Below are 24,527 nucleotides of genomic sequence, written 5' to 3'. Positions count from 1 at the left end.
GCTGAAGTTGGCTACAAGAGAGACAGATTCTAATGACAAATCTGTCAGTTTCAAGTCTTTTAGAATTTGTACAAGCTGGGCTGAAAAAGTTTTTGGTTTCAGAACACTGAAATCTCAAGTTTCAGCAATATCAGCTTTTACTGGTAAAGCATTGGCGCTAGACTCATTAATAATTAATTTCAGATCAGTATAATAAGTAAAAGTGTTATACACCATGGTACTTGATGCCCTCACTGGGATGCCTTTTTAGCCTAAGGAGATACGCTATTGCATACTGTGTTAACACAGAAGATGGTTCTTTTAACAGCCTCAACCAAAAGAGTCAGTGAAGTCCAGGCACTGCCAGCAAGAGAACCATTCACAACAGGCCGTGAAGTTATAGTGGTGCTTAGACTAGATCCAAACTTTCTGTCCAAAGTGGTCTCTTCTTTCCATCTAAATGCAGACGTTGTATTTCCAATATTTTTGGCAAATACCCAACAAGAAATTAAATGGAATTCACTAGATATGGTTTGATGCATATATGTCCATGTGAAAAGAACAGAGAGTTGGAGAAAATCTTTAAAACTCTTCATCAACCCTATGGGAAGAAAAACCAGTCAGCATCAGCAATTAGTAGGTGGATTGTGACAGCCAACATCAACAAAGCATGTGGCCAATCGAAAGAAGTGTCCGGAGTGGGTAAGGCACACTCCACTAGCGCAATCAGTTCTTCTTGGGTTATACAAGTGGATGTCTCTCCAGAATATGTTTTAAAGCCACATGATGGAGTTCCTTTTTACAATTTTTCTTTAACACTACAGTTTGGATGTGAAATTACCATCTGGTTCAGTTTTTGCACAAGCCGTTTTACAGGACGTGGAGTCCTGCGCTGCTTAAGTTCTGTTATTGAGCAAAAGTTTGCATGCTCTGTTTTTCCTCCATTACATTGCTAGGGTACGGACGTCACATAAAGGAAGACATTTTTACACGATTACCAAGGTTAACAGATCATAATTTCACAGAGCATTATTTACAAGACGCTCTCTAAGTTTATTTTATCATAATATAGATTAAAGACTGGGGATGCATATGGGGGTGGGTAGTATGTATTGATTTATGATTAGCTTAATTGCTATATGTCCAGTCAGGGGCGGGGAAACACCCTCTTGCAATACCAGATAGTAAAAATTAAAGGGATACTGTCATGGGAAAAAAAATTCTAAATGAATCAGTTAATAGTGCTGCTCCAGCAGAATTCTGCACTGAAATCCATTTCTCTAAAGTGCAAACAGATTTTTTTATATTCAATTTTGAAATCTGACATGGGGCTAGACATTTTGTCAATTTCCCAGCTGCCCCAAGTCATGTGACTTGTGCTCTGATAAACTTCAATCACTCTTTACTGCTGTAGTGGGATTAGTGGGATTCGAACGATCGTACGTCTTACGATTTTTCGGACGACATCTGTCAGGAAATTGATCGGCCAGGTCAAAAAATCTTTGTCGGTCCCAGTGCAATCTATCTATCTATGTTTGCAGGGCCAAGCAGGCAGCTCCCCTTTGTTTTCCTGGCAAATTGGTCTTTTTAGTTGATGGTAAATTTGTACGATCATTCTGAGAAGATCGTGGTCTCACGATCAGGATCTGATCTTTTAAAAATCTCAACATCTATGGCCAAACTTAGAGTGATATCACCCCCTCCCCTTTTCCCCCCAGCAGCCAAACAAAAGAACAATGGGAAGGTAACCAGATAGCAGCTCCCTAACACAAGATAACAACTGCCTGGTAGATCTAAGAACAACACTCAATAGTAAAAACCCATGTCCCACTGAGACACATTCAGTTACATTGAGAAGGAAAAAAAGCAGCCTGCCAGAAAGCTTTTCTCTCCTAAAGTGCAGGCACAAGTCACATGACTTTTGAGAAATGGATTTCAGTTCAGAATTCTGATGGAGCAGCGCTATTAACTGATGTGTTTTGGGAAAAAAACATGTTTTTCCATGACAGTATCCCTTTAAGAACATTTTGGTAAGGTTGTAACAATTTCCCAGCACTCTAAAACTCCATGCAACATATATTTATTAAGGTGTAAAGAAGAACGTGTTTTTAACTTCCCCCTTGCACAAGAGGCACTGGGGGGTGAAACTGCCAATGAAGTAATTTTACAATAATATAGAAGGAACCATGCAATTAATATTTGCTTTTTTTAAACAGGGAAGAAATCTGAAAGAGGAAGTATGAAAGAAAACTAGTGAAAACTAAATAATATTTCCTAAGGTGGCACCTCCCCTTTATAACATAGGCACCGGCATTGCACACTTTGCTTTTTTTTTTCGAGGTTTGCCACATTAGCTAAAAAACTTTTGTCAAAATATTTGTTTTTATGTTAAATTTGTTAAATGGTTTTAGTGAAATATGAATAACAGAGGATTTGAATACACAAATGTATGCCTGGAAGGTTTGCCCGATGTCTGGGGTAACGGAGCCCTTGAGCTGCCTGAAGGGAAAAGGGAACACATTTTAACAATAAGTTATTATACACACAGGGTGATATCCCTTTTAAATGGACGTATTACGCTATGTTTTTAATTTCTGTTAGGGAGCAGTTATCTGGTTACCTTCCCATTGTTCTTTTGTTTGGCTGATGGGGGGGGGGGAGGGGGTGATATCACTCCAACTTGCAGTAAAGAGTGATTAAAGTTTATCAGAGCACAAGTCACATGACTTGGGGCAGCTGGGAAATTGACAATATGTCTAGCCCCAAGTCAGATTTCAAATTTAAATATAAAAAAATATGTTTGCTCTTTTGAGAAATGGATTTCAGTGCAGAATTCTGCTGGAGCAGCACTATTAACTTATTCATTTTGAAAAAAAAAAAAAAAAAATTCCCATGACAGTATCCCTTTAAGCTGCAAAAACAGAAAAAAACTAAATATTTATGAACCTAACTGTATATGCAGTATATTGTGAGTTGTTCCCTAAGCTCAGGTAACGGATAGCAGCACAGAGCATAGGTTGTGAATCAGCAAAAAAAATAGATGGGACACATATCTTCCCTTCTAAAAGGCCATGGTTGCCTTGGGCTAGTACAGAACATTAGCCCGAGGGCCTCAAGGTGGGAATACCTGTTGAAATATATACTTGTTTGGTGACCTCCCCAAAAGAGCAGATCTTATTATATATGGCGAGCTTTAGACTTATTATAATATATGGCACTTGATAGCTGAATAATAAAACTTTTTTCTCATTTAAAAAAAAAAACTTGGATTTTATTATTTATGAATAAAATTGTGCAATAAACAAAAATGTCAAATTCCAGCACTTTTTATTTCTGTAAAGTTAAAATAATAATGGTCTTACCCTTACAATCTGCACCATAGTGAGTAATTCTCTGGTCTACGTAACAAGAAAATGATTGCTGGGCAAACTGAACTGCTCTTGGGATGAAAGCAATATATGCTGGGGATATTAGATCTGGGAAGGCTACTTCGTTTCTGATCTAGGCCATATTCTCACACCGTGACAACCCTGCCTAGCATGGTACCATCTTTTGGAACTCGCTCCTATGAGTAAACCCAGTTGTTTGAGACGTTCAGAGGGTGGTCGAACTGGTAGGTGAATCCCAGTGCTATAGTTGAAATGCAGACCCCCCCTCTTCTGCTTGTTGGCCTGTAGTAGATACAAATAGTCCAAAACTGATACATGCTGGTATGTCTGCATTCTACCTGCCTTTTTTGGAATGTTTTTTTACACCATTAAATTACCATCCTTCCACTGGCCCCAAACTGAACAGGAAATTACTGGAGGGTATTCCAGTTTTATCAGCATGACATAGTAGGGTTCACATTCCCTGCTGCACATAGCAGCTGAACAGAGCTCAAATGGAGCTAGCTCCACATCATACTGGGCAACCTAGCTGACTGGGATGGTTTGCGTTAAGTTTTACAGCTTGCAACATGCCAACATCTTTGTGTTTAGTTAATGCTAATCGAATATACCCCCACTAAAACGGCTATTTGTTGCCGGATTTAAAAAATAACATAGATCACTGCTCAATAAAGCAAAACTATTTTACTCCTGAACAGCTTGTGCAGCAAGTAAAATACTGAAATATTCTCCCCAGTTGCTTTACTCTAACCATCTGCAGTATCTTCATATAAAAGTCTCTTTTTAACCAGATAAAATCTATTGATTAAAAAACAAACAAACAATGAAACACAAGTAGTGGCCGTGGCTAAAATCATCCTAACAGGCAGAGGTTTATTTCCAATAAGTCTCTATTGCAGTTAAGAGTTCTGGCTCCTGTGTAGCTCCTCTGAGAATTCCAGACGTTCACAGTTAAGATGCACTGAAAGCTCACTGTGCAAGATGGCCTTTGTAATGTCTTCTTCATATTTAATAGATTTTTTTTTAATTAAATATTTTTACTTCCTGTTAAAATTGTTTTGTGAAAGTCACTTCCAAAAAAAGAAAATATTTTATGCATATTTCAGTTTTACATCAGTAATCCATCGTCTCTGAGGTGTAAGGGCTTCACCAGCAGCAAATCATTCACATGGTTCTTGGAATACATAAAATCAAATTAACAGTGATGTTCTTGCTCCAAACAAAAAAAAAAATCAAAAGCACTTGGAATCACTGGCTGAGCTGTAGTGGGCAGGGCGGGGCCAGCCAGGATGGGGAAAGGCACTTGATTAAAACATGGTGTTTGCAGGTCCCATACGGCCTTGGAGGGTCAGTACTAAACCCCCAATGGACCTTCTTTGCCTCCTTTTATAAGAACAAAGCTGGCACGGCTCTGTAGAACACTGGTGAGATTCACAAGCGGACTAAAAAACAAAACAAAAAACAGCCGGCCCTTTTTAGTGGGCAGAAACAGCCGTTGGCAGGAGGATCTCATTTTTGCATTTTGTAGAAGCTTTTTCCTAATCTGATGCCAAGTCACGGACACAAATGGTGTCACTGAGGTAAAGTGCAGGTACAGTAACTGAGAGAATGTGGTCATGATCAATACAGTTTTTTGCTGCAGATCTCGGTCGGGGAGAGTTGGTGAGGGGTTGTACAGATGTGAAAAAGGCAACAACTGACACTCGGTCAGAACTCTGTACAAAGGGGAGCTTTACAAAAGATGGCATGGCCTCAAGCACGGGGAGGCTGCTCCTCATAGAGGAGTCATACAAGAGGTATTTGGTGCCAATGGCTGCACCCCTGCTTTGCTGGATCACATAACAGGAGTGGAGGATCCTAGTGTTCTGTACTGCACTTTGGTCCCAAGAAATAAAGCCATCTGGTGGGTTACATAGCCGCCAAGTCGATTTGTACATACAGTTGTCTGACACCAGCCTGTGCAAGGAGAAAGGAGAAAAGACATCATTGCCTCTTGCAGTCTCACACTTAACAAAAAGGGAAGTTTACCTTTAAATGAATTTTAAGCATGATATAGACAGTGATAATTGGGTGATATTTTTTTAAAACTATTTTTGAACGGTTTAACATCTCCCTAGTTTGGAATTACAGCATATATCTGATGGCTAGGGCATGTAGGATTATAACAGTCTGGTCGTGGTATGAATGAGAGATTGGTATATGAATATGAAAGACAGGAGCAGTTGTTGTCCTGTAGAGTGAGCCCACATGCAGGGAATCTGCGAACCGGTGTGTCCAGAAGAACCACTCTGGCCGTGGCGTGCGAACAATTCAAAAACTTGGAAACAGACTCCACCGGATAAGATGATAACCACATGGAAACCAACGTATTAAAAATGTAAATACTTTATTGAACATCGCTCTAACATCACAAGCGGGCAGGGGATATGCGCTCGACGCGTTTCGTGAATATTGTGTCACTTCATCAGAAGCATGGGTGCCCTCTACCGGGCTCGCACTAAAATAGCACTTATTAAAATCAAGGAGGAACTCCTGATTAAAAGATCACATAAACGTACACTCGCACAAAATAAGGAGATATTGTGTATCCATCCGTATAAACTCATAGTGAAACTATTATGCAGTCCACTCAAACAAAATGTATCAAAGCAAGAGTCAGTCAAGAATAGGTTACAAAATCAAAATAACAATGTATCAACATAGCTGAAATAACTGAAAAAAACTGAAAAAAGGAAAAACAAAGAAAATGAAAATTGCAAAGTGCAGCGGTATATAGGTATATAATTATAATATATATATATATATATATATATATATATATATATATATATATATATATATATATATATATATATATATATATAAAAAACATGCAAAGGCAAGGCTTTGCATGTTTTTTTGAATACACTTGAACTATTCACGAAATATCTCGGTGTTGCTGGTCATTTGTCTACATAATTGATTTCTTTACCTTGCACCCGAGTCTAAACATCAAGAGCGGAGTGCTGCCCATATGGACTTTATATATATATATATAAAAAACAAATATCATTTGAATATTTTTGCAGATTGCAAAAATTGTAGAGGGCACCCCTGCTTCTGATGAAGTGACACAATCACTAAACGCGCCGATCGCATATCCCCTGCCCGCTTGTGATTTTAGAGCGATGTTCAATAAAGTATTTACATTTTTAATAAGTTTGTTTCCACGTGGTTTTTGATATGAATAGGAGACAGCCTGAACAGAAGGTTCAGTAATAAAAAGGAACAATAATAAAAGCATAGCCTTATAGCGCAATGGTGTTTAGTTTAATGCAAATAATTTAGAAACTATAAAAACAAAGACCATTTGAATAGTTGCTAAGAAAAGGACATTCTATTCAAACCATCTCTAATCTTCCAGTAAACTTTTATTATGGATAGGACAAAAATAAAACGCCAACCCTTGCATGCTGAAAAATAACTGCAGGTTAGATTCTCGTGTGAAAGCAGGTGAGAAACTGGGGTCTCGATTAAGTTCCTGGTCGCACACTAAAGAATTTTACTTTCACTAGTAACCACAAGAGATTAAAATACATGCATGGAGTAGGAACTATACCAAAACGGAGGTTGGCACCGTGGTAGCTTAACACAATAACAGCTGCCAGAGTATAGTGATATTACAGGGAAACCTTTAATCGCTAACTGTATTGGAAAATAACTTTTTGCTTTCCAGGATATTACGTTCTAAAAGAAGTTGTGGGGTAATATTAGCTTTATATTCTATTATGAACGCAACAGATTTAGCTCATTACTATATTGAAATCACTTTCTCCATGTATCCTACCTGTGTAAAGATGTTGTGAGTCTGGCTCAAGATCCAGCGGGCATCAGCTTCTGGTCCAATGACTAGCTTCAGTGTGCCTATATAAACGTCTGTGCAGAGGGTCCAGAAGTGAGGCTCTTGTAGGTGGTACACACCCTGTAACTGTTGCACCTACAGAAAAAACATTGTGTTTCATGTCTGAAAGAGATTGTGCCCTGCTTCTCGTATGGAATCGATGTGCAATTAAACACCTTAAGCCCTTCAACACTTTCATTGTATTGACATTCATGCTATAAGAACCAAAAAAAAGTTGCACAGACACAATATTTTGAAGGAGCTAGCCATAGTAGGATTCTGTGTCAGAGATAAATATGTATGTTAAAGTTTGCAGGGGATATAACACACCAGGCAAATCCATGGGTTTGAACTGTGTAATTAAGTGGGTAACAGGCAGAAGCCAAAAGATTTCTCATGTACCTACCCGCTGATAACACTGAGGTAGGACATGGTCCAGGGAGGGAGGAGTCCGCTGCATAAGGATACCAATGGATTGCTTAAGAAGAGGTATAACACTGAAACAGAGAAAGATTTGATTAGGCGAGAAAATACTAAACTGGCTAACTAAAAGTGCTATGTGTGGCCAGGTTTAGGCAAGAAAAATTAAACATTACACCCTACACATGGTGGCACTTGGTCCCCTGGGCAGTCTAGCAAATACACATTTCATTGTTTTGTCAGAAAATTCCGTTAGTACTAGGAAGGGCATCTAACATTAGTTTACATATAGCCTGTTCTATGGCACACACAAGTCACGATATGGAAGGTTGCTTCAGCTCCAACTGTGTCTAAAAAAAAAAAAAAAATCTATTCTGATAACACCTGAGTAAAGAACATTGTAAGAATACATGTGCGCCCCCTTGTGGTTTTACAGAGTGCTAATGTTTTTTACAAGTCGTAAGTATAAAAAAAAATAAAGGCACAACATGTACATCCACAAGTGCAGTAATTAAAGTGCAATTTTGTGCGCAATCAACATGTGTGTTTAGTGTTTTATCCCAGAATTCCAGCACCACTGAGGTTGAAAGGGGGTGATGTGCTTGGCAAAGCAATTGCCTCTGATTGCCCAAATTACCCCAAGAGCGTGCAAATTTGAACACAAGTTTGCCTGGCGTTTTATGTGCACGTGTGCTGCAACTATTGGCGCTGGGCACTATTGGAACCCTGGACACAATAGGGGCAGCAGTGCTCGATCTGGAAAGGACGGAAGGACTGAGCGGTAGTGATGTGTGGGCCAAAGGGTAAACCTGCGGGACCCGCGGGTCAGGCGGGTTTGGGCCGACCTCGCACGCTTCATGCGAGTGGCGGCCGTCAAATGCCGGCTTCCGACTTCGGGGTTCGTCTTTTACAGACGCTGTGCCTGCTCGCCCCGCCCCTTTTGTGATGTCATCAGCGGGGCGGCACGGGTCTATAAAAGGAACCCGGAAGTGGAAAGGAAGGAAGGACCGAGCGGTAGTGATGCGTGGGCCGAAGGGTAAACCTGCGGGTCAGGCGGGTTCGGGCCTACCTCGCACGCTTCGTTGCGGGTGGCGGCCGTCAAATGCCGGCTTACGCCTTCGGGGTTCGTCTTTTACAGATGCTGTGCCTGCTCGCCCTGCCCCTTTTGTGACATCATCAGCGGGGCGGCACGGGTCTATAAAAGGAATCCGGAAGTGCAGTTGTGGGCGGGTGCGGGCCAAGGGAGGGCGGTTAGGGTCGGGGAAATCCCGACCCACACATCACTACCGAGCGGCACAGAGCACAACTATACGGAAGTGCAAGGAGCGCATTTTGGGAAAAGTTCCTTTCATGAAAGTGGTTTTACATGCAACTGCAGCAACCGCAACTGCACTTGTGGACATAAAAGAGTCCTATGGAATATACAGTCTATAATCTGTTTGTTACTGCCTGAACCCTATAATGTTACAATATGCCCATTAAGTGAAATTTACCTTTGAAAAAGAGGGAGCATTTTCAGAGAAATTAAAACCGTCTAAAATAATTCCCACAAACCCTCTCAATTATGTGTCCTAGTGTATTGCACATAAGCATATGGGAGGCAAAAAACTGCCGACAGCTGAGCTATCTGGTTATATTTCAAATTTGCATATGATTGGAAACATTAACTGTCTGCGGTGTGTGGGCTACACTGGCCCCCACAATAGCCCAACCCAACTTAGTAGAAAAGGAGGAGACATTTATGGGTGTAGCTCAAATATAAACCACAACAGGATATAAAAGTGAAGCATGAAACTTAGCTTCAAGCAAGTCTTGACCTAGGATTTAGGGCACTAAATAGTATTAATATGGTGAAAAGAGCCAAAATACCAGTATGAGCAAGTAAGTATGTGCAAGGCCACCATTAAGTACATCCAGACCTGGAAAGCTACTTGTAATGCATGCTACTAAGCAGAAACCTGAGCTGTCTGAAATGGAAAGTTGCAAAGTTAAGGATGATTGGCACGGAATGGAGACATGCAGCAGCAACTGGCTGTGCAAACAAAGTGCAGTGCATGTAAATTCCATGAAAGATGTCTGCACTGTTCACCCAGGGGTTAAAAACATTCTCATTTAGGTGGGGTTCTGGTATTATTTTAAGTCATTCTCTCAAACTTCCTCATCTAATTATTTTGTTTCTCTGATGGGCCAGGGGGAGCCTTATTTTCTTACCCCCCTCCCCATAGCAGCTGTTCTGAAGAAGTCTTTCATAACCTTTGTGGTTCATAATTAAGAGCAAAAAAAAGCATAAAAAACAAGAAATGCACACTGGTGCAAAAGCATTGCTTTCAATTTTTCTCACAGGTTGGCAGGAAACACTTCTGATCTCTAGACTGCTGTCACAGAAAAGGCAAAGACGTTGGTATACAGCTTTAAATATATTTTGGCTGTGGAACTTCTGGTGAAAAAAGGATAATAACCGATAAAACTGCACTGGTACAATCCAAAGACAAGTTAACTCTGGAAAGCACATAGTCCCTACAGCATTTAGTTTTATTGCGGGGACAGGGAAGGAGATTTGAGTAACGAAGTGGTTGGGTTCACTTCATTATGTACAACACGTGCCCTTTGTATTCTCAATTGAAGCACATGACTGCAGAACCATAGGTTTTAAAGAACTAAAGCGTAAAAAAAAAAAGTAGGGCAGAAATGTCTGGGTTTCTATACCAGACCAAAGCAACCGTAGTCCTTTAGCAGTTAAGATCTGTGCCCTAAAATATGACCCTGTTGTGCTCCATCTGCTTTTCTTCTCATTCACTGCATATGCTCTGTGCTGCGGTCAGTTACCCATTTTTATTAACCGATGCACAATATATTGAATATATCATATTATTGTCACAATGTAAGGCTGATGTTAGTTAATTATTGGTACATGACAGCTCAGAAACCAGCACAATTAGCATCATAATTTATCAGCCCTGTCACATCAGCTTATACGATAGGAAAAACCACATTTTCTGCTTGATGATTTGCAATGACTAGTGATGGGCGAATTTATTCGCCAGGCGCGAATTCACAACAAAATTCTGCATTTCGCCACCAGCAAATAAATTTGCCAAACTGCCACGAAAATTCGCAGTTGAAAATTTGCCTGTGTCAAATTTTTTTGACGGCGGCGACAATGAAACAGATGCCATTGACTTTAATGCGCGTCAAATGTCGCCGACGTCGGAATTGATGCTGGCGGCAATTTTGAGGGCCGCAAATTGACGCTGGCATCAAAATTCGCATTTCACCAGAGCCAATTCCGACGCCGGCGACATTTGACGCGCATTAAAGTCAATGGGTGTCCGTTTGTCGCCATCAAAATTTTTCACCCGTTTCGAATTTTGTGGCTGTTTCAATAAGTTCAATATATAAAATATGGCATTTCTAGTCAAAGTTTTTAGGCTTTAGGTTTCCTTTAACCATTTAATTATATGCCACTCCAATTGTTCTATGAAAACAAAGCAGAAAGAGATCAGAGGTTGAAGGTAAAGTTACTAATTGGACCCACCCTAAAGCTGCCAAGGCTAATACCGACCATACTGCCATCTGTACATATATGTGGGGAGAGGGGGATGATCATATGGTCCAGAAAGTCTCTGGTATCATGACATTTTATACCCATAGGTTGACTCCTCACTTACCTTACAAAAATAAGAAGGGCTATGAGCATGGAACAGATGGGATCTGCAATCATCAGTCCATATTGCTGCATCAGGATAGTGGAAATAATCACCCCAACACTGCCCAGAGCGTCAGCAACAATGTGCAGAAATACACCTACAAAGGAGTCACATGCAAGTCAGATGCATTATTACATTAAACACCAGCATGTACAGTATTAATGGAGGGATACATCAGGCATTGAGCTAGAAATCCCAAGAAAGCTACGTGACTCTATATTAAGTCGGTGTGAGATGGTGGTCCAGCAGGTTGCCAAAATGTAACTGGTCACTGGAGCAACTATGTCCCATATAAGAAGTGCTTCCCCAGTAACCATCTACCTGTTCTAGACCTCCCAGTATACCCAGACAATATGTCAGGGAATTCTGAGAAATGCAGATCAGCAGACAGGCAAGAATGTTTTTTTTGCTAAACATATTGGGGTACAGTTAAGAGAACGGTTATCCAGAATGCTCAGGACCTGGTGTTTTCCAGATAATGGATCTTTTTGTAATTTGGATCTTCATTTGCTAGAAAATCATGTAAACATTAAATAGACCCAATAGGCTGGTTTTGATTAATTATATCTTAGTTGGGATCAAGTACAGGCTACTGTTTTATTATTATAGGCATAAAGGAAATCATTTGGATTATTTTATTATAATGGAGTCTATGGGGGATGGCCCCGTAATTCGGGGCTTTCTGGATAATGGGTTTCCGGATAACGGATCTCATACATTTATAGAAACTTCAGATATGCTCCAAAGTATAACTGTGGCTATCAGAGGATGATGGAAACTGTAAGTCAAACACTTGGTGCAGTAGACTGAATTTTACAAGTATGGGATCTGGGATCCAGAATGGTCAGGACCTGGAGTTTTCCTGACAACAGATCTGTAATTTGGATCTTCATACCTTAAGTCTACTAGAAAGTCATTTAATCATTAAAAAACCCAATACGATTGTTTTACCTCCAATGAGGATTAATTATATTTTAGTTGGGAAAAAGCTACTGTTTTATCATTACAGAGAAAAATTTGGATTATTTGGATAAAATTGAGTCTATGGGAGACGGCCTTTCTATAACGGATCCCATACGTTTACTGGATATTTAAGATTACTAAAAATGTGATACTTTAAAGGGGTTGTTCACATTTAAATTAACTTTAAGTATGATGTAGAGTAATATTCTGAGACAATTTGCCATTGGTTTTAATTTTTTATTACTTGTAGTTTTCAAGTTATTTAGCTTTTTATTCAGCAGCTCTCCAGTTGCAATCTGGTTGCTTGGGTCCAAATTACCCTAGCAACCATGCATTGATTTGAATAAGAGACTGGAATATGAATAGGAGAGGGACTCAATAGAAAGAGAAGTAATAAAAAGTAGCAATAACAATAAATGTGTAGCCTTACATAGCATTTGTTTTTTAGCTGGGGTCACTGACCCCCATTTGAAAGTTGGAAAGAGTCCGAAGAGAAAGGCGAATAATTAAAAGACTATACAAAATAATGAAAACCAATGGGAAAGTTGCTTAGAATTGGCCATTCTGTTAAATACTTAAAAGTTAATTTAAAGGTGAACCAACCATTTAAAGTGGACCTGTCACCCAGACACAAAATTTTGCATAATAAAAGTCCTTTTTTTCAATTTCTATTTTTTATTAAAGCATTCATAGCTGTTGTAAGCTCATTTAAAAATCTCAGCTGTCAATCAAATATTGTCTGCCCCTCCTCTATGACCTGGGCATAGAGGCAGGGAAGTCAATTACTTTCACTTCCCATGCAGCACTTCCTAGAGGTCACTGCTCTCCACATATTCCCCCGTTCTCTTTACCCTTTAATTGTGTAGCCAGGGCATGGGGATGGACATCGGGTCCCCTATTCTGGTGCACAAACAAGATTCTGAGATGATGCAAGGCTTGTCTTAATAACAGTCTCCACAAAAGACTCCTGTCTGATTGCTATAATTATGAATTCCCAGACTGAAGGAAACAAGATTCAAATAATTTATATAGTGTTAATCATAAATGTAATTCAATGAAATAATTCCCAGCAACAATAGGTACCTAGAGGGTTATTTATCAAAAGTTGAGTGTTTTTTCAGGTGGTTTGCATAAATTCAAGTGTCCATGTTTTTCACCCCAATTACACTGATTCAAGTTTTTTCCATTCGAGTTTTTACAAAAAAAAAAAAAAATTTGAGTTGTGAGTTTATTCGAGGTCTAAAAAAAACTTCACAAACTCGACCTTTATTAAATAACCCCCTTAATGTACAAAAGATGTAAAATTGTAAACTCATTTGCTAAACAAATAAGCATTATGATGAATTATATTTTAGCCGAGTTAATACACATTCCCTTTAAAACAAATATACATTGGTACTGGAATGAAAGAGAACCCAGTATAAAAAGTATTCTACAACATTCTTAAGGAAGGACCAAGCGCAAGCAGCAATTTACTGCAAAGTGCTTTTATTCACATGTTAGTTAGTGTGAATAAAAGCACTTTGTAGTAAATTGATGCTTGGGCTTGATCCTTCCTTAAGAATGTTGTAGTTGCACTATTAACGTCTGGACGGGACGTGGAAGGAAAAGCCGAAAGTAAAGGTATACTGTATATATTTGTATGAAAAGTATTCTAATGCCCCCTAGCCGACAATCACTTTTTTTTTTACCATGAAACAGTTGGCTAGTATTAGTTGTCATTGATACCTACCTTCTAAAATCTGCTTGCTGGATCCTTTATTCTCCTCTGGTGGCTCATCTATAGTAAGACATAAATGTTCTTTATATGCTTGCAGAAATAAATATGTTCACACACCAGATCATTTTACTAGATTGAAACAAGTCTGTAAGACGCCTAGACTTTATACACTGAAGTACTTTCTGCAACTAAACACTCTATAACGCCTTGTCACTAGGATATCCATAGAAATCAGTGTTCTCCACCAACTCTCCAGAGTGGGAAACAATAACAGCCAGGAAAGGGGAAAAAAGGAGCAGCCACCTATGAGCTAGTACTCGTGTGTGTATGTGATTACAGGAAGAAAAGTGCAGGTTAAAAAGCAACACTAGCACACAACACTGAACTCTAAGTAACAAGAGTTGCCCGATCAAGATCACATGATGTATTCTTGACAGAATATTTTTAAATCAAGGCTATGGAAGAAGGTGATATAGCGCACACTGTAGGTATAAAAGACATGCGCAGTATTGCCCTGTTTAGCATTCTGTTACTAATGCAATTTACTACAAGATTTAGCATGCAGACAGAAAACCATAAGATAGCGCCTCACCCACCATGACAAGAACTGCCATAGCCATGCCCGTGTTTATGACTGTGATCATGGCCGTGTTCATGTCCCCCTCCGTGGCTATGGCCGTGTTCATGTCCCCCTCCGTGGCTATGTCCATGGCCCCCTCCATGGCTGTGGCTGTGTCCATGACTAACAGCTCCATTAAAAAGTGAATGGCTATGTCCATGGCCTGTAAAAAACAAAAAAAACAAAAAAAAAAAAAAGAGATGGAGAATAACTATTAATTGCACCTGCTCCAATGGTGACATGCATTGTTATACATTTGACAAAATCTGGGCTGAAACTACTAGTAGAGCCAGTTACTCAAAAAAAAGTTAGATATAACAAAGCAAGAGAGAGACTTATATATTCCATTATCGATATCTCTTACATATATAAAACTGCACCAAAGTCACCGGAATCATGCAGGCTGTGGTGTACCATGTGTCCTCCAGGCCCCCTGCCCACCACAAATATTCTTCTTGGGCCCAGAATGCACGCTGGAGCCAAAACACCTACTCTTCCTGCCCAGTCCTCACCGCAAACAGAAAAAGTTTGTGCAGGTAGCAAAATATGACTTTAGAGGGCCTTGTGAATTTTCAGGTAGGCAAGGATTTTTATACAGTAAGTATAGAATGGCCAATGCTTTTTAAATACAAATGCCACAGCAGTTTATAAATATTTCCTCTTAAAATCCCATACAAGTGAATAGAGAGCAGACATATGTGATAAATATGGCCCTTAGTTGTTGTAGATTGCACTATGTTTCAAAGTTATAGATTCATATATAGGAAAATGCATTGCCATTCATTTCACACTAGACTACTGAACAAGACAGTTGCTTCTCCACATCACAGAAAGAAAGGAAGACGTATGTGAAAAATGGATACCTACGCAAACACTTTAGATTTAATTTGTATATGCGGGCCCACAATTTCAGAATCAAATCATACCAGATTCATGCGAGTGCCCATGTCCTCCACCATGCTGAAACACAAATATGCCAATAAGGTTCACAAGAAATCCCATTATGGAAACAGGAAGCAGACGTTCATGATGGACCTCTGGTGTGTCAAGGGCTCTCTGCAAAACAAGAGAAGGTTTACAGTTCAGCTATATCATCTCAATGACAAAATATTGACAAAAATGACTCCATCACTGGAGTCCCACAGACTGAATGTACCAGTTTAGTAAAATCTAAAACCAAATACCGGTACTAGGTAGATTGTAAAAAAAATAGAGATAGATAGATCGATAGATCAATAGATAGATCGATATCCTAGAAAAAGTTGCATTAATCTGTTGCTTAACTATTTATTTTGGGGGTATAGTTTTCCTTTAAGTCGTCAGTCATGGCCTTGACTCACAATGGCAATACTAGCACAGGCACAGACAGAGAGCCAGACAAAGCTGCTGCTGGACTCACAACTCATACATCTTTTCCTAGAAATGATTTCCTCTAGGAAATTGACGAATGATCTCCAGCTTTTGGCTTTGTGGCTACGAAGTAAAAAATGCACACCTCCCTTGAGAATAATAAACCATGATTCTTCTTTTCAGTAGCTCCTGTATCTGAAGCATATAGTACTTCAGCTGTTCCTAGCATGTATTACATGCTAATAAAGATTGGCTTACTAGGAATGCAGGGAATTGTACTTGTGTAGCATGATATTTGACTCATTGTCATGAATCACAACCTGGATAAATATTATTAAGAATTAAAAGGACTAAGGCTTCCTATGTATTGTCACATGGTGAGGGTTGCAGTCCCGGTGCCAGGGGACACTCTTTGCTGCACCTTTAGTACTTCAGCTGTTGCTCAACAACAACTTTCAGCTGCAGTCAGGGAATGATGGAAGATGTAGTTCAGCAGCTTGAGAACCACATCAATAGCATCTCTTGCTATTCCCTGTCTACGGCCTATGTGATTATTTTACCGTTGACAAGAAGAGCTTATAATGAGAGGGATGTATAAAGGGAATTGTTCAGAGCAGGGTGTGTTTATGAGATGAGAAGGCTGCATAAAAATATCTTTTTAAGGCTGGGTGTGTTTATGAGAGTTACACATATAGAATGGGAGTGACTACAGAAGAACCTGTAAACCGGTCCCAGCATTAAGAGCTTTAGGAATGTAGCCAGGCAAGAAACAGACATTTACTTTTTAGAATCCTGCTTCAAAGTTCACGCCTGTTAATTTTGCTATGCCTAAAAAATCATCACAAAAATATGTAAAAACATTGCTTCCATCTTTCAGTAACACTAGAAATTCCTCTGGGCATGTGAGGTCAGTTACAATCCATGTATGACAGCATCCCAACTTGCTCCCACACTTAGCTGTGACCACAAGCTGGATGGGAGGCCATATGTATCGTTTCAGTTATCCGAAGTCGCCCAAAGTTGCCTCATGAGGAAACTTCGGGCGACTTCAGAAAATGAAATCGCCTGTGTGCCACCACCCTAATGCACATGCTTACTTCCCTCAATATATGAATTAAACCATGGGCTACCTTAAATCTGCGATTATTACAAGCACTGCAGGTCTTGGCCAAAAATGGCTCAAGGAGAGTGATCTGCAGCATCTGCTATTTATGACAACAGGATTCTATTGGGCGCAGGTTATGGGTGTTTCAATAGTTGCAGAGAAAACACCCCCCATAGGCCATAGCGGTAAAAAGGTTACATATAAAAAAAGACAGCAATTGACTTGCATAAAAGCTACAGAATAAGAGGTGGATTTCAGCAAGTTTTATTTGAACAACAATAATGTATATTAATAATATGCTATTATATACTATGATCTTGATCTTTGGAGGAAAAGAGCATTAAGAGGTTACAATATTTGACTTACTTCAATCCCCTCAGAAAAGATGAAAAAGGCTGTGAAGATAAGAAATAGTCCATTCACAAACCCAGCCAGTACTTCTGCTCGAACATACCTAAGTGGAAAAATGTTAACGCCGTTAATGTGTGAACACCTAGATACTAGGATTATCAATTTGAATTATTATAGCTCCTGTGCAGAAATAAAAATAATATTAAGAGTCTAATGTTTTAAAGCTCTTAAAACATAGTCTTTTGGCGTAACCCATAATCTACAAAGTAGGCAATTTGAGCTACCCCTAGCAACAAAAAGGTTAATATAGCCAGCAAATTTCAACAATATTGTATCCTGAGATCCTGTTTCTATTGTTAGGATCTTTACTGAACAAACAGTGTGACGTTGGCTCCTTCACAACCAAAACTTAGTGTCCATCAGTGTGAACAAACACAGTTGCAAGAGCACTCCGGCTGTACACTGAAAACCATACACGCATGTCCGTTCTAATGAGGAAATCAGTTCAGCTCAACTGCTCAAGAGCAATAAACCACCAATAAAATTATGAAAATCAACATTTTATAAATAGGATATGTTTAATACAGTACTGTGCATGATTTTACACGTTGTTTGCCTTTTATATGGGGGATGACCATGGGAATTGATAAGGCTTAGCAAATGATTATACCCATGTTTGTGCTTGTGCGTTGGTCAGCAGCAGCGGGGTTACTAATAAAAATACAAAGATTATCTTTGGGATAGATGTGGCATTCTAATATCATAACATTTAGCCAATACTAAATATTTAAAATCTATGCAGTGCACAAAGAAAACACTTTTAGTAGGCTATGCAACGTGGATGCCAGCTTTATCAGTTTATCTGGTGGTTTTGATGGTGACATATATTTATAAAAGTGCAAAAGTCAAATTTATACAACTATACATTTTTAACCACACTCCATATATTGAAGCTTTATTAATTTCTCTCTTATCAACACTGACAGAAGATGGCAAATTGTTTTGAAGCACTAAATAATACTTAGCTCTTTGTGTATATTATGATGAGTTAAGGAGCAGCAGCGCATTGGATGATTTGGAGTGTTTCGAAGCTCGTGGGCAGGGGATAAAACACTACAAATTGTCCTTCCATCAACTTTGATTTGAAATGCCTGAAAGCACCCAGTGCAGTTCAATTGGCAAGTGCCTTGTGTTCTGAGCAGTAATTCACTTCACAAAACTGAACTGGGCATTCTCGATTTAAAAAAGTTAATGAATAGACAACTTACAGCTCCAAGTAGACCAGTATTTCATGAAAGTCAATACAGGTCATTCAACAGATGTAAAAAAAGACATTTCATTTTACATGTAGTGCCAATGAAACAACTATGGACGTAATCCTTACTGATGACTATCCATATCATCATCAAGGTTAAAATATCAAAGCACATTTATACAAACTGTTTTGAAGTAATATTTGTCTTCTGCACCTTCTAACAAATTGCCACCACTGTTTCAGAGTCCAAAAAGGGGCCAATATAGATGTGCGGACAGCTCTCATATATAAGAATTCAAATAGTGCCAAAGAAGAAGGGACTGATAAAGAGAGTTATTAGCGTCACACAATCTATAACAAAATGAATGTGAATTGACTGCATTTTGCTGGAACAAAATGTGAACAAGAAATCACTTATAAGTGTAATAAATTTATGTTATTTTAATAAATAAATAAATTAATTTTGTGAAAGTCAAAATTGAGTGTTATTATTCAGAGTGCAGTGAAAAGATGAAAATTTAAAAAACTCAGTAAATGGATTACGTTCAAATGCTAATAGTGCTTAAATATTGATTGTCTGATACACAGTTAACAATCCACTAATCAATAATCAACCAATTAAAATGTAACATTTAATAGCTCCTTAAAAAATTAATAATGATGGCACATAAAGGGAAAAGTCATTAGTTAAAAGCATTTAAAAATAATTGGATGTGAACTGATCTGGTATAAACATTATAAGGGATAATAATTAGTAAATCATTATACTGGTCCCATCTAGATCCTACATCACCCTAAATGCCCTCAGATGAATTATGTGGTGAGTAGTGGGGATCACAGGAGAGTAAATGCGGTGCAGTTATTGTGATGGTTATTGTTGTAAATCAGAACGGCGGATAGACCAATAATTAAAGATAAATCTTTAAGTAAACCACACTCCAGACAAAAGGTCCAATACAGTGTGCAAACAAAGGTTAACTATCACTTTGTCCTCTCAGAGGCACCTAATGATGAATGGCCAATTCCCTGACAATTGTATAACGCAACACCTTGTACTGGAAAAAGAGCAATTGCCCAAGTGAGAAGTCTGTATGAGTGCAATGAGAGTTTTTTTTCTGGTGCATGCTCCCACCAGAGGGCAGATATAAAGAAGCCAGAGTTGATGCTTGTCTTATTCGAGTGTACACCACATTCACATGGGGCAGTCAGCTTCATTGCAGGATTGTTGCATACGCAACTAAAGTCTGTGCCAGAGCCAGGATTCCATGTAGCAGAATTACAGTTGCTGGGACATGTGGCACGCAGACATTGGAGGCAGAGGCAGTGTACAGGTTTTTAAGGAATACTTGTCCTTAAAACATTTCCCTGATTTTAGGTTTTCCCTGATTTAAAACCATTTTTTCACAATGCCCTGAAATAAATGGGTTAACTGTATAGAATAAGCCCCTTTTTAAACTCTTCAATGTGGTGTGGGAAAAAATACACCAGATATGAGTTAATATCTAGACAAAACTCACAGTCTCCCTAAAAATGATATAAATATTTATGTAATTGACATTGCAATCAGCGAAATATTAAAAGCAATGCCATAAAACCTATCGATGTTCCATTTTCAAGTTCTATAAATATTTTCATTAAAACCACAAATGAGATATGGTGAGCAGTATGCAGCATTCAATGCCCTACCATTAAGTTTCGTTTCTCTGCCTCTGGAAATGGCAGAAAGTGACACTTGGTTTTAGGCAGGATTATAGTGTCTTTCACTCTCTTCTTGCTTACATGAATCAGTGAGGTATGAGAATACACAAAGCGTGGCTTACATCACGTACAATGGCATTAAATAAAGCTGACCATAAACACTGTATAAAGAATTTTGGTATGCATAAATATATTTTTAAATTTAACTGTGAAAATCAAATCTTACCCATATGAGAAAGTCTCATTTGTTTTCCACCGAGAGATTACAGAAGCTGCCAGGCCAGCTAACAATGCAGTGCAATCAAAGAACATGTGGAAGGAGTCAGAGATCAAGCCCAGGCTAAAAGAAAGATACATTGGGTTCTGTTACAAATCATTGAACATTTGGGTAATACCGGAATAAGTTTGACTAGAAATCTGTATACCATAAAGCAATAGAGGTATTTAATCAGTGTCAACTGCAATAGGAAAGGCCCAGATAAGCAAAATTAACTCCCACAAAAGCAAGGTATTGGTCCTCTCAGTGATTTGACATCAACCAAATTCACCCTTTCCTCTGAGTGGCTGAGCCAAAATCCTGAGAGTAGGAGTCAAAAATTGCTAATCTTAGGAAACTCTAAAAATCTAAAATTAACAAACTGCAAAAGTGCTGAGTTTAGAACTGTGAACAAGTATAGATTCTATATTCATAAAAATGAATGAATTCATGAATACATATTATATATTAATTTCCTTTTTGGGTGAAGTAATATCTAGCAAATGAACCTCACATTGCCAGATTGTGACTGTTACCTGTTGCTCCAAATTCCATAAAAAAGCTCCACGAATGCAAAGGACAAATTCAGACAGAGAAAGCAAAAAAGGTTCCTTGATGTAGAGTCGGAGAAAATGGATCTGTGAAGAAAAAGAGGCCACATGAGAAAAAAAAAATAGATACACTAAGGATACACTAGGGACACAACTCTGAATGTACTTATGTTTCACACAGCAGCAGATTAAAACATTTGGCCAAAATGATTCTCAACCACAGCCCAACCCTGGTTTATGTGGCTCCATATGTAGTCTAAGTGCCTGTCCAAAACTTTTATTGGATTATTTTGTCTAATTGCATAGCATTAATCTCAGTAGAGATGCATTCAGTAGAGCCTCATACATGTGTAAAGGCAAGATTATCACAGAGGGCCAGGACCCCTATAATGAGCACAAACTAATGCTGAGCACCTATAAGGGGTGTGGTATAATTTTAACTATTATAGGACATCTTTTCAGACATCACTAAATATTGGGGATATTTGTTGATCTATGGAAGGTAAAACATTAAATGGCATCAATCACCTAAAAAAAATGCTTTTCCCGCCGGAGCCTGCACTCCAGGAAGGAAACAATAGTTTTTTTCATAGAAAAGCTCATTTTTTTTTAAATTGTTTTCAAGAGCTCTGGGAAGAAGCTCCCTGTGCAGGCAGTCACGGTGGAGAAAAAAGCAATCTAGGTTCAAATAATGTTGCTTACTGCCGAGATAGCTAAAATTGGGTCTATGTTTTCTAAGGCCAGTCCAGCGAGAAAATCTGCCACAGCTCTCACACAACAAGCCTTGTTTATATTTTTGATAAGTATTTATAAAGCTTACACATATTCTGCAGCGCTGTACAATAGAAGGGGGTAAACAATAAACATACAGATTAGAGAAATACTATTATTATAGAGTAAAATGTGAAACAAGGGGTCAAGATGCAACTGTAGAGTTGTTGGATGCAGAGTTTCTCCATGCGGCAGGCTCTGTCTGACAAATCTCTGTGCAAAACGGAAAGGCATACAAAGGTACACATCTGGTTTCGTCAATGAATAAGTTATTAAGCAAAAAGCAATTTTATAGTTGGTCTTCCATGTTTTATTTTTTACAGGATTTTTATTATCTTCCTCTTTACAGTTTGCAATTTAAATGGTTGATGGGGGGGGGGTTTACTAACCTAAAAATCTTTTTTTATTATTTATATTTCTATTCAAGCTGCTTCCTTTTCGCCATCCAGTCTGCCACGGAAACACTGCTGGTTTCTAGGATAAATTAGACCCTAGCAACCACAGAGCTGCTAACATGCCAAACTAAAAAGCAATAAGCGAAATAATTTAAAAACCCACAAAGAATTAAAATGAAGATCAACTGCAATTATTCTCAGACTATTAATGTTGTACCAAAATATTATTTTAGAGGTGAACTACGCACTTTCTACAGTACAGTGCTGTGTAAGCAAGTAGCACTTTATAAATAAAAATATCCGTGCATACATTCCTTTGTATAAGCATAGGAAAGAAGTATATACGAGGAAAGGGGACAGAAAAACAAAAATTGTGATCACTTTCCGTCCACTTGTGCATATGCCATACAAAGTATGCTCTACGGCAGTGGTTCCCAAATTATGGGGTTTAACCAGTTTAAAAGCTTGGCTCAGAGCCCCAAACTGAGATTCGGGGGAATACCGTCTACTGGCTTTAATTGATGTAGCAGGAAACTCAGCATGAAGACCAATTGCAGTTAGATTCAGGGGACAAACACATTTGCTGTTGAGCTAAGGGCTGATGCAGCCATATCTCTAATCTTGTCATGGGGCCAAGGAGGGTGTGGGCCAGACCAAATGCCCCACATAATGGGGGGGGGGGCTTGGACATAAAACATGCCTGGATCTAACTGCTTGAGGGAAAATGTGCTTGTCAGTCAAGGTGGGGGTTAAACACACAGAAAGATCCCATGAATGTACTTATGGATGTCCAGTCTGCAACTAAGTAAATATTGACTCCCTGTAAATAACAGAGACATATCCTGGCAAAAGTGCTGTGGTTACTGGGCCTGTCTTTAATCACTTGCTGCTAGTTTATATAAACAAGTCTCATTTCGGTAAAGCCTAAGGCTACCGAGGTTCCCCTACTCACCGGATCCATCCAGACACTTTCCGGACCAAGTTGAATTTGGGAGGTTTATATTCATCATCTTTAATAGACAGAGGCAACATTTTGGAAATCGGAATCCGGAAGATGCCAAAGTCCTTTAGTGGCCCGGAACCTGTCAAACGAAGATTCTTTTGCTTCGCGTGTATTTAGAATTGTTCCCGGTAATCCCCCTGGATACCAAGTGCCAACCCGTGCTGTGTACAGGGAGCCGCTTCCGACTTCCGGAAAAAGCGCAGGCGTGGCCAACTTAACAAGAAGCGACACACAGGCACCTGGCAACCAATGAGAGATCTTCTAAGTCAGTCGCTTGTTTGGACACGCCCACTCTGCAATCTGAGTGCTGACTGAGGCTTAGCTGATTTGGCGAAGAAAATCCTTTCCAGGGTGAAAGATGGCGATTCAACACGTCGCCGTTTTAAAAAGAGGATGCGCGTCATGTTTGGAATTGCCTTTAGAATGCTTTGCAAAGAATATGATTTCCAAATCAAAACTCTTGTGTGAGAGAAGGGTGGCTTGGTTTTTGTGCAAGAGTTTGACATATTCTCAGGGCAGCGTTAAAGGAACAGTGACACCAAGAAATGAAAGTGATTGAAAGTAATTAATATACTGTTAGGGTAGGACTACACAGACATTTTCGGCGCGATCCGACGCGCTGCAACAAAACACAAGTGAATGTAGGTAAGTGAATGCATTGTCGGATGAAGTCACAGCGTCAGATCAACACTGCGAGTTCCTCCGACAATGCATTCACTTACCTTATTTCCGTTGAATGCGATTTGTCGCTGGCATTTTGTTGCAGAATGTCGGATCGCTCCAAAAACGTCCGTGCAGTCCTACCCTTAGCATGCACTTGTAAAAGCTGTGTGTTTTAACTCCTATAGTTTATATAAATAAGCTGCTGTGAAGCCATTCAAGCTAAAAAAAGAGAAAAGATACAGGTTATATAGCTCTTAACAGATAAGCCCTGTCTTATACAATGGTGTTTTATCTGTTATCTGCTATGCAACCCGTGCCTTTTTCTTCTTTTTTTTTCCAGCTTGAATGGACAGCTACACAGCAACTTGTTTATATACACTACAGTAGTCTCTCAGAAGTAAACACACCAGTTGTACCAGTGCAGAGCAACAGTATGTTATATTTGAATTACT

At 39.0% G+C, this 24,527-nt stretch overlaps 1 protein-coding gene across 1 annotated transcript; it reads right to left on the bottom strand.

Moving 5' to 3' along the window:
- Positions 1–4,384: 4,384 nt before the first annotated feature.
- On the bottom strand, positions 4,385–23,549 carry slc30a7.L (solute carrier family 30 (zinc transporter), member 7 L homeolog). The gene is given in 11 exon segments (NM_001091388.1): positions 4,385–5,324; positions 7,195–7,344; positions 7,655–7,745; positions 11,337–11,472; positions 14,071–14,118; positions 14,655–14,840; positions 15,604–15,733; positions 17,499–17,586; positions 20,663–20,776; positions 21,229–21,330; positions 23,362–23,549. Coding segments are annotated over 11 exon segments (1,173 nt in total). The 5' UTR covers positions 23,442–23,549; the 3' UTR covers positions 4,385–5,276.
- Between the last annotated feature and the right edge of the window lie 978 nt (positions 23,550–24,527).

The sequence above is a fragment of the Xenopus laevis genome, chromosome 4L, assembly GCF_017654675.1.
Source record: "Xenopus laevis strain J_2021 chromosome 4L, Xenopus_laevis_v10.1, whole genome shotgun sequence".
In the NCBI taxonomy this organism is placed as follows: Eukaryota; Metazoa; Chordata; class Amphibia; order Anura; family Pipidae; genus Xenopus; species Xenopus laevis.
The sequence above is the reverse complement of the archived record's forward strand: the minus strand, read 5'-3'. Positions and strand labels throughout refer to the sequence as shown.